The sequence below is a fragment of the Trypanosoma cruzi genome, genomic scaffold (assembly GCF_000209065.1).
Source record: "Trypanosoma cruzi strain CL Brener 1047053517115 genomic scaffold, whole genome shotgun sequence".
NCBI classification, from domain to species: Eukaryota; Euglenozoa; class Kinetoplastea; order Trypanosomatida; family Trypanosomatidae; genus Trypanosoma; species Trypanosoma cruzi.
Window position 1 is genome coordinate 1 of NW_001849496.1, and position 9,860 is coordinate 9,860.

General features: G+C 49.5%; 4 protein-coding genes across 4 annotated transcripts, besides 25 other annotated features; all 4 read right to left on the reverse strand.

Moving 5' to 3' along the window:
• Positions 1–3,323: a sequence feature (areas merged during assembly that could not be assigned to a particular haplotype. This can correspond to areas where the two haplotypes were merged or to regions with more than two copies in the genome that were merged during assembly.).
• Positions 652–2,355, reverse strand: Tc00.1047053506867.40 (surface protease GP63, putative; the record flags this gene model as incomplete). Its single annotated transcript, XM_801120.1, has 1 exon — positions 652–2,355. One exon carries the CDS (start codon positions 2,353–2,355, stop codon positions 652–654), a length of 1,704 nt encoding a protein of 567 aa, XP_806213.1.
• Tc00.1047053506867.30 (hypothetical protein, conserved) lies at positions 2,694–3,383 on the reverse strand (the record flags this gene model as incomplete). The annotated part of the gene is made up of 1 exon (XM_801119.1): positions 2,694–3,383. The coding sequence occupies one exon, from the start codon at positions 3,381–3,383 to the stop codon at positions 2,694–2,696; it is 690 nt and encodes a 229-aa protein (XP_806212.1).
• Positions 3,324–5,096: a sequence feature (areas not merged during assembly with more than two copies in the genome that could not be assigned to a particular haplotype).
• Positions 3,969–4,002: a microsatellite.
• On the reverse strand, positions 4,288–4,887 carry Tc00.1047053506867.20 (vacuolar type H+ ATPase subunit, putative; the record flags this gene model as incomplete). The annotated part of the gene is made up of 1 exon (XM_801118.1): positions 4,288–4,887. One exon carries the CDS (start codon positions 4,885–4,887, stop codon positions 4,288–4,290), a length of 600 nt encoding a protein of 199 aa, XP_806211.1.
• Positions 5,097–9,860: a sequence feature (heterozygous, Esmeraldo-like haplotype).
• Positions 5,253–5,283: a microsatellite.
• Positions 5,415–5,458: a sequence feature (T-rich).
• Positions 5,768–5,815: a microsatellite.
• Positions 6,037–6,059: a sequence feature (AT_rich).
• Positions 6,220–7,587, reverse strand: Tc00.1047053506867.10 (endonuclease G, putative; the record flags this gene model as incomplete). Its single annotated transcript, XM_801117.1, has 1 exon — positions 6,220–7,587. One exon carries the CDS (start codon positions 7,585–7,587, stop codon positions 6,220–6,222), a length of 1,368 nt encoding a protein of 455 aa, XP_806210.1.
• Positions 7,656–7,679: a microsatellite.
• Positions 7,703–7,756: a microsatellite.
• Positions 7,764–7,824: a sequence feature (CT-rich).
• Positions 7,908–7,944: a microsatellite.
• Positions 8,051–8,079: a microsatellite.
• Positions 8,240–8,263: a microsatellite.
• Positions 8,398–8,422: a microsatellite.
• Positions 8,474–8,517: a sequence feature (T-rich).
• Positions 8,726–8,751: a microsatellite.
• Positions 8,904–8,944: a microsatellite.
• Positions 9,155–9,174: a microsatellite.
• Positions 9,358–9,384: a microsatellite.
• Positions 9,449–9,469: a microsatellite.
• Positions 9,596–9,624: a microsatellite.
• Positions 9,624–9,648: a microsatellite.
• Positions 9,702–9,796: a microsatellite.
• Positions 9,812–9,834: a sequence feature (AT_rich).

Sequence of the window (9,860 nt, forward strand, 5' to 3'; positions counted from 1 at the left end):
ATTTCGTCGTTTTACCAGAAAATAAATTGGGCAGGCAGCCCTCTCGATAACATTCTTACAGGCACTCAAAAACACCAGCACCCCATCTACGCAGTGGCAGAAACACGGAGTGAGAAAAGGGCACAGGAGAGAAAAGCAAAGAAAGGTCTGTGACCTAATTTCCTCCAGCACAAGATAAGAAATATACATGTAAACACCTCGCACCCTCGTCATGCTGTCGCCATGGCTGCGACGGATGCATTCCGTGGCCCACGGCGAGTCCGGCGTGTCTCCCCACTCCCACGATCATTCATGACTGACGAAAAGAAGGTGCTGAGTGTTTCTTTCGCTCGCCTCCCGCGTGGGGCGGGGAGGATCGCGTCGGGCGGGCCTCCACAACTCACCCTGCGCGCGACCTCTACACCAACAAGCTGAGCAAAGAGGACATGGCTGGGCCGTTTTGGCGCCCACTCGTAGGGCCGGCCATTCCCCCGCGGCAAGAAATGAATAATAATAAAATACAGGAGAGCCCCAGCCCCCGGAGAGGGAGCTGCAGCGGAGGGCGCGAAGCACAACCCTGTTACGCTGCTGCTCGATTGAGGTGTATCCGCAGTGCCTCTCGCCCCACAATCCACGCTGCCCGATAATTTAATTGGCGGCGGAACCCCGGAATCAGAGTCGCCGCTGCCGCTTCCTGGGAGTCTCGCCCTCGTCTTCTTCCGCATCCTCCGCGGATGTCGGGTCGTCCGCTAGAGGCGGGCCAACGACCGGTATTGGGTGGCTGCTGATGTTCGGGAAGGCGGTGCACACATCGGCGTATTGGGGGCACACAATGCTCCCGCGCCAGGGACCCGATGGCGGCGTGACGGTCTCACCCTCCCGGCACTCGTGCCACGCATCGTCACGAAGGAACCGCACGCTCAGTGTGCCGTCGCTGCATCGAGTGTCCACACACACATCGCCAATATATTTGTCGTCGAATTGAAGCTCCTGCCCCTTTACGCACCGCGAGTTCGGGCCAACGATACTGCCAAGCATTACTGAAGGATCGCCGTTGGTGCACCCAGCATTAGAATATTTCTTGACATACGGGCATCTGCTCATGTAGAGGTTATCACCGCCAACCCGGGGATCAGCAAAGTACCGATACTCCTCTGGGAGGGCTTCCTCGTGCCTCTTCAGCTTACAGCGCCCCAGAGACAGACGGTTGTACGTGCAGAGCTTATATCCGGCACGCGAGAACTGGTTGCAGAACAGATCAGGGTATTCGCTGATGCCGTCGGTCAAGCACTTCTTTTCCAGCAGCCCACAGCCAGAGTTGTTGCCCCACCACAACATCTCCGCCGCGCTGTAGTTTGCCAAATAAAAACCCATGTCCTCAAATGCTGCAAGCGTCAGTGCCGAGTACAGCCCAACCCCCACATCACTAGTCATCAGCTCGTCCCTCATGCTGCGTTTCTTCCAATGCGAAAGTGCAGTTGCAGGACCACCCTCGTCCTCCAGCTCAATGCCCTCAAGCGTGGGGCAGTTGTGGTACTGACGCGCCATTGCCTTCGCCTTCGGTGTTGAAATCACCGACACCTTGGAACTCCCGCGCACGTTCGGGACCTCGGAAATCATATGTAACATCACAAAAAAATCAACAGAAAACCCAAGAGCATGCCCCAACTCGTGGGCTGCTATACGCACGTATCCATTTTTCGCCGCTACTCGCCTCGGGTCAAAGTTCACGGCAGCAACAACTGGACGGCCATCATCCAGCATGAAGCACAGAGCCGCCCATGCGGCTGGACCAGAAGTCGGAAAAATATTGGCGTAGATAATCATGTCGGCGTCAGCCACACCCACCGTGCGGTGCTTGTGTGGGATGGTGAAGTTATTGCACATCCCCAGACCGGTTCGAGGAATGAGGACGGGACGCGTCACGGGCCTCACGGAGAGACGCTCCGCGTGCAGTTGAATGGCGGCGGGGAGAATTTGCCTCAAAATAATGTTCCTTCTCTCCTCCGTCAACACGTCGTCCGCCTCGCATGTTATTGCGCGGCCGTCGTGGTCAATGCGCAGATCCCCCGCCGCAGTGCAGTGCCTCAACGGATTGTACATGTCCTCCGCGGACACCTTGATGCGGATCGGAGCCCAGCCATCGTCCCCATCCTCGCTGGTGGCAGTGTACGCCTGCACGGCGCCCTGTCCCCGGCGCGGCACCTCACGCACCACCGCAGTCGGCAGCCGGCCGTATTTCTTCATCATCGCGTCAAACCCACAGCGGTGCTTCACGGCGCGATCGGCGGCAACGCAAACACCGGCGCAACACACCACCATGATGAGCCACGGCAGCAGCGGCAGCAGCGGCGCGGTGTGGCGTGGCTGGCGCATGGCTTGAATTTTTGGTTGAAAGGTATAAGATAGAAAAAAGAAATGAAAACTGTGAAGATCCGACAGGGTAGCTATGATAGTGGCATTACAAGCAATGTAATAAAGGTGCAGAAAACCCACTGATAATGGTTACTATAAGAAAATCAGTTTCCTTTACAGCACACGTCCTATGTGCTGTAAATGTGGGATGCCTGTCATTTTCTGCTGTCCTCTAGCGCCCTTTATGTGACAGACAAATTCATACTTTACATTTCATTCGGCTGTTTCTACCATTCACGTGTAGGGAGAGAGCTGTTGGGCGGTAGCGTCATGCCGTGTGCCGGGGCCTCATCCTCTGTTTAGGAGAGGCCAGTGCGTAGCTGGTAGTGCGTTGTGCTCTCATACAGTGGGGCTAGACGCAGATAGGTTCCATCTACCGCTCTCGGTGCCGTCCATGACTCGCCGACGGTGCCATTGTACGCGGTTCCACCTGTGGGAGTGACGCGAATTGTGTGATTGCCTGGATGCAAAATGCGGCGCTCAGGGTTGGTGGTGTCAAGTGGAAGTTTCTCACGAACCACTACTTCGCTTGAATAAGACACTTTGTCACCGTTAACAGCAGTGGCTTCTGCACTGCGTGCGTCGGTAGACGGCGGCGCAGGCAAGGGCAAAGTGTCATGAGAGTCAACTTCGTCCCTGTTATCCGTATGCATTCGTGGAAACGCGCTAGCGGCATCCGCGCCTTTGGCCACATCTTCGACACGCCTATTATCGGCCACTATCTCGGTATCAGCACCGTTTGTTTCCCCTTTTGCGGCGTTGAGCCTGTCGTCGGCGGTGCTGTACCGGGACAATCCAAACACAATGGGCCTATCGGGTCGTTTGGGGTTGCCAAAAGGGTCAATGGTTTCCGTTGCCTTCATTATGGTGCATGCACTGCGTGAGCGGAACGTGCCGTGCGGTACTGGGTTGAGCCAGTACGCGCCGCCGTGATTGACAAACACATCGTGGTCCTTGCCGGCAGTCCGCAAGGCTGGAACAAACTCCATGATGCCAATAATGGCAAAAACAAGAAGAAAATAAAGCAAAACGCCCAGTCACGCAAGAGAGGGATGAATGAAGGAGAAAGAGAGGGAAGTTGGGACTGTGTCGCAGGCAAAATATCGTCCCCCCAATCATCCAGCAATCGAGTCCGCCATCATCTCCACTTCCCTTCCAAAAAACAAAACAACAAAAAAAAAAAGACACAATTGCGTACTCACCCTCAGTCCACACTGAATTGCCGTGAAATACACCGTGGCTTCGCTCTCAGTCATTGTTTCCCTTTCGATGACTTTTTCTTTCGTTGTGTCGCGAGTTCTTCCCGGCGGCGATCCAACCGCGCCTTAACGTCATCGAGGCCAAGGTGCTTGCGCCGCCGCCGCATCTCCGCCGCCTCCGCGGTTGCCTGGCGCTGCGATGCATTCTTCACGGCGTCGCCGCAGCCGTGCACATGCGCTTCCCGCAGTGGTTACATACCGGCATCACCAAGTACGCATGGTTCAAGCAGCCCTTAAAGCCACAAGTTGTTGACATTTGGCCCACGATAATTTTCCCTTCTGTGAGATTCGGTGCCTCAAAGAATTGTCGCTGGCAAAAAAAAAAAAAAAAAAGAAAAAAGAAAACAAATCATTAAAGGAATCAAAAACAACAACAACAAAACAAGCGGATAAGAGGGAAGTAAGCCAGTTGGAATTTGTTTCCCGGAAATCTGCACTGACACCTCCTCACCAAACTCTTCCTATCTTCCCTTTCACACAATCTCTCACTCCTCTTCTCAAATTCAGCTGTGTTTCGCTGCGTGAAGCAATGACCACGCCAGGGGGCGGCGGCATAGACACACGCCAACCCACAAGTGGAATGGAGGTGCCACATCATTTCTCTGTGCCAAGCAACGGCACGCCGTTCCTGCCATCACTCCACCCCACAAAGCGCGCCGTACCGGTTGGCCTGATTGTTCATCAGGAGCGCAATGATAAGGCCGTACAGGCCAAGGGCCTCAGAGAAAATCAACATCAGCACCATCGCTACAAACACCTGATCCTGCTTACCGTACGCCCGCACGGCGGTGTCACCAACGACGCCGATCGAGAGACCCGCCGCCAACGCCGCTAAACCCGCCGCCAGCCCGGCTCCCAAATGCAAATTCCCCGAGAAGATCGAGTACGAGTACGGCTCGGTTTTGATGTTGTTGTTGATGATCACAGCCACAATGAGACCGTAAATGCCGAGAATACCTGCCATAACAACAGGGACGATGCCACGCATGATCTTTTCCGGTGCGGAGAGCCCCAGGTGTGCCACGCCCACACCAGCCTTAGCGGCGCCATACGCAGAACCGAGATTCGCAAACACAAGAGCGACAGCAGCACCCAGTGCACCGTAGAAACCGGCACTCTGCGGATACATCCGTGCCAAGCAGGCCTCCCTTCTCGTTGCCGCGAACACACCCATCGCAGAGAGCATGCAGACGCCGATGGCGGCGCCTAAAGTGACTGGAGCAGAAAATCGCATGAGACCCACAACTAATCAACGCACCCACACACACGGAAGGCAAGAAATATGCTCAGATCACAAACAAAGAAAAAACAACGGATTAAAAAAAAAAAAAGGTCACGCAGTCAGCAGAAGAAAAAAAAAAAAAAGAGATTTGGAAACGACACCCTCAACGCATACATGCAGAGTCACAGCGACGCGATTCATCTCAGCTTGCCTACCACAAGGCCTCCACCGTGCGATACAACAAACAAACAAGAAAAAAAAAAGAAAAGTTAAGAACGGTAGCCTGAAATAGATTCCCGCAAGAGAAGCCCCCAAATCTTCCGTCCTCCCTGAATTCAAAACCAACGGTGGCTTCACGTTCCATCAAAAAAAAAAAGTTTTTTTTTTTTTTTTTTTGTTGTTTTTTTTGGAAAAGGAAAAGGATCATTCGCTCTTACATAGCACAAGACGTCATTGTCGCCAACACATCATAAAACATGCATCCACCGTCGTGACTCAACTTTCCTTTTCCCCGCACGTGAAACACAAGTTCACACCCCAAAGAAAAAGAAGTTACAAAAAAAAAAAAAAACAAAAAAACAAATCAATTCGTCGTTATTTACACGCACGGCGCTCTTCATAAACACATACGGCAGATTTCCACTTTGGTGCGTTTCATGTTTCCCAATTCATTGCCACCGCCCTGGAAGGGTCGGGCGATGCACCCCAACGGCAAAGTGCATCGTTTCTCGCCGCGTTAAACACACTTTTTTTTTTTTTTTTAACTTCCCCAAAAATGACGTGGCGGTCTAAATGCGTTACAGGAATTCTCCCTGCGGAACAATCGCGATGGGGGCACAATAAAAAAGGGCAGGAATTCTCCCCCCCGCCCCTGTCGTTTGGATCTCGCACCAAAACAAAAACAAACAAAAAACAAAAACAAATAAACAGCAACAAAAACGGCAACGCCAATCAAAAACAGAAGAATGTCGGTTTTCAGTGAAACCGAACAAAATTACACATTCTAAATTGCAATGACACGTATGTGACTATCGCTCTCACCCAAAATCTGTCAACATCCCCTCTTCCCTTCTTCCCCTTCCCTCGTCCTTGTCACTCCCGATAAAAATCAACTTAGGCTGCACGGTGCGTTAAGGAAGGAAAAAGCAAAAGAGAGGCGACAATTATTATTATTATTATTTTTTCTATATGCCACTCATTTATTCATCGACAAATGTGAAGAGCGCCGTGCGGACTGACGGTTGCATGTATTGAGTTTGAGTGGGATAGGCACGGCAAATGGAACAAACATACACAGAGACTAAGAAAAACAAACAAACAAACCATACTCCCACGGGCTGTCCCTTATTTCCCCTCACTGAGAGCTTCCTCCGCCAGTTCCTTTCTACGATCCTCGTACTCCCTCATCACGGCAGTATCCAGATGGTTGCGTTTTTCACCAGGGCGCTGTTGCCGACGCTCCTCCAGCAGTCGGGTAAAGACCTGCTGCAATTCCGGCAGCGACTGTGCCGCCCGCAGTTGTGCGATGCTCCTTTGCGTTTGAAACAGCGCCACCGTGCGCGCTTCGCACGACATGCGTCTGCAAATGTTTGGCAGTGCGTCCAAGCCCTGTCTCTGCGCCTTGCGGCCTCTCCACGATGTAGAAGCCGTATCGTTTGCCGGGACCACTTTTTGAAAGAACTGCAGTCCCGTCCTCTTCTCCAGCTCGGTCACGGGCACTTGGTACGCGACAAGCGGCCGCTCGCTCACGATGGGCTCGTTTGGTATCAAAAATGCAGCGACCTCGTGGCTTCCATCGCCCCGCTCCCCAAGTACCACTTTAAACAGATGCGTTGGCACAGCCACGTCGTGCTTTCCCACGAGTTCATAGCAAACCACTTTGCGCGCCTTTTTCATGTCTCCATTGACACCGCTCACGGTGGTTGCTGGCGTCACGGCGGAGGTTGACCGCGACTCCGTCCAACCCCAGGAGCGCGGATCGCCATACACGTAACGCGGAGAGAACACCGGGCCGGTCACCACCCAAATCCCACCCTCATACCTCAAAAGCAACTTTTTCATTAGATTCTCTAGGCGTAACCAGTCCAAGGCGTTCATCGTCATATCCTGCGGTACAACGTTTGCATTCATATTAAACGTCTCCGCCATCTCCTTCGTGGAGTGCTTGTGGAACTGCGCCGCGGCGAGGTGGCCACGACTTAGTCCTCGCGTATGCTGCAGACGCTTTTGTTCTCTCCCTCCGGTGTAGTCGTCGGGTGTCACACGAAACGCCTCTGGGACGGTTGTGTCTGCAAAAAACCTTATTCCTCCCCTTCGTGCCCCGTTGGGGCCTTCCTCTTCATTCTCTCCTGCTTCCTCTTTTTCTTCTCCTCGCAACGCAGCCGTCGCCTCCGCCACAGCGGGGCTCGGAAAGTACTCCAAGACCCAATTCGGAATCCGCCGTTCGTAGTTGAGGCTCGCCACAAAGCCATCGAAAAATCGCAACCGCTCGTCCGAGGGAAGGCCCTTACTTACTGTTTGTTGCATGAATGGCGAGAGCACCATCCTTGCGGCATCCATCTGCTCCGCATCACGCATGGGGACAAACTCCTGCTCGTGCTGTAGCCGCTTGCCACTGGCACGCTCCTTTGCTACGCCCGCCGCGGTGCCAAAAAGGGTGGCACTGAGAAGCATGAGGGCACGTCCAATTGCAGAGGAAGGAAACAGCGGCATTTTGTCTCTTATTTATTTATTACTGCAGTTGAGCCTCCGCCCCTTTTCTCCCGTACCGTTACACCCGGCACACACACACACACACACACACAGGAAGAACGAGCAAGAGGAAGATTAAGTATATCTATATCTGTATGTGTATGTGTATGTATAATAATATATATATATAAGGGAGTAAAGGACTAAAGCGAGAAGTAAAACCAATAAAGAAGAGAAAGAAGGAGAGAAAGAGAGAAATTGCGAGGGACGTGGAGGGGAAACAACTGGAAATCAAGCATCGCAGATAAAAGTAATAATAATAAAAAGGACAGGACAGATTAACACACACATACACATACACACATATACATACGTACAAATATTACAGGCAATGAAAACGGCTAAATCCGCAATGAAAATAAAGAAAATAAATCAAGCGTACTTACAATAATGGATAAACTACCAAAGAGAGATACATAAAACCATATATACATATATATATATATATATATACACGTTGACTTCCCTTCTTTATTATTTATTTCCTTTTTCTTTTTGTTCTTTGTGGCTCCTTTATTCCTTTTCCCACCTCCTTCTGCGTCAGACACCTTCCATAATACATGCACAAATACAAATGTATATATTTTATATGCGCATGTATTGTAGGAAAAAGTTTTTTTTTTTTTTTTTTTTTTTTAGTTTTGTTTGTGGCCACGGCAGATGCCGGCTTCTGTCCCTCCCCCCTTTTTCCCCCACCGTTCGCTGTGGCATTCTCGTACACATAAAATACATACACCCGCTCCTTTCTTTCTCTATATTTTCTCTAAATGGCTCTCTCTCTCTCTCTCTCTCTCTCAGTGACATACACGCACGTCGTACAAATGGACGACTACAGGGCATACAGAACAAGAAAAGAAAAGAAAAAAACAAAAAACAAAAAAAAAGGAGAGAGAGAGAGAGAGATCCAAAAGTAATAAACAAAAAAAAAATGACACTTAAAAATACAACAAGAAAAAATCATCCATTTTCATGTGTATACAATGTCCATATATATTTATATGAAAGGGAGGGGGCATAGGGTGTCTGTGTTGTGAAACGGAGCGTGGCACGTCACGTGAAAAAAAAAAAAAAAAAGAGTGCGGGAGTTGTGTGGATGCTTTCATCATCATCATCATCATCATCATCGCATGTGTTTTTTCTTTGCCCCCCCTCCCACATCCCCTCTTTTTTTTTTTTTCTACCTGCCGCACATGTCCCTCCAGCCAGCCAGGCAGCCAGCAGGAGAGAGAGAGAAAGGAAGAGAATTCCCTGTACGCATGTATGCACTTTTCTTTAGGAAAAGAAAAAAAAAAAAAAAAAAAGAAAGAAAGAAAAGAAAGGGGACATGTGTTGGTGGGGGGAATCTCGCTCCCTTTACATTCCCCCCCCCCTTTCCCCTCAGCGCCATCGCACACCCCGGCAATAACAACACACACACACAGAGAGAGAGAGACACACAGACAAACAAATAAATATATTAAAATGGAGATATCTCCATAAAAGAAAGAAATAATTGTAAGAATGATCGGCGTTACGACAGAAACGGTCTAAAAAAAAAAAAAAAAAAAACCACCACCACCACAACAACAACAAAAAAAAAGCAAAGAATGGTACGCCAAAACAAGGAACCGCAGATTATTGTGTCTGTTTGTAATGTGCGGGGGGTCGTGATATTTCAATTTGGAAGAAAAAAGAACAGTGAATGATGTTTAAAGAAAATAAAATAAGAAAGTAACGACAACCACAACAACAAAAAGAAAAAAAAAGAAAAGAAAAGAAGACTCTGACGCACAAATCCATAATTCCTACAACTTTTTCCGCCTCATCCTAACTTCCTCCTCCCTTTTTTTTTTTTTTTTTTTTTAAGGGTTTTCTGTTTGGTTGTTTGTAATTATTTATTCCTACGGTGGGTGTTCCACAATAACAGTAACGATACCTCACTACTCGTCAATAGACTCCACATCTCCGTGTGTTACATCCGGGAAATAATCCACCACCACCACCACCACCACCGCCACCTTCTTCTTCTTCTTCTTCTTGTTCCCCTCCCCGCTATCCCTTCGCTGCCGCAGTTTACTTTTGCCATGATTCATGCCTATAAATATATATTTATTTATATATTTATATATCACAATACAATATACATTATACGATTTACATTATATATATATATATATATATACATAAATATTGGTAGTAATGATCCTTTTTTTTTTTTTTTATTATAAACTTCTCTTTTTCGCTTCTACGCGTAC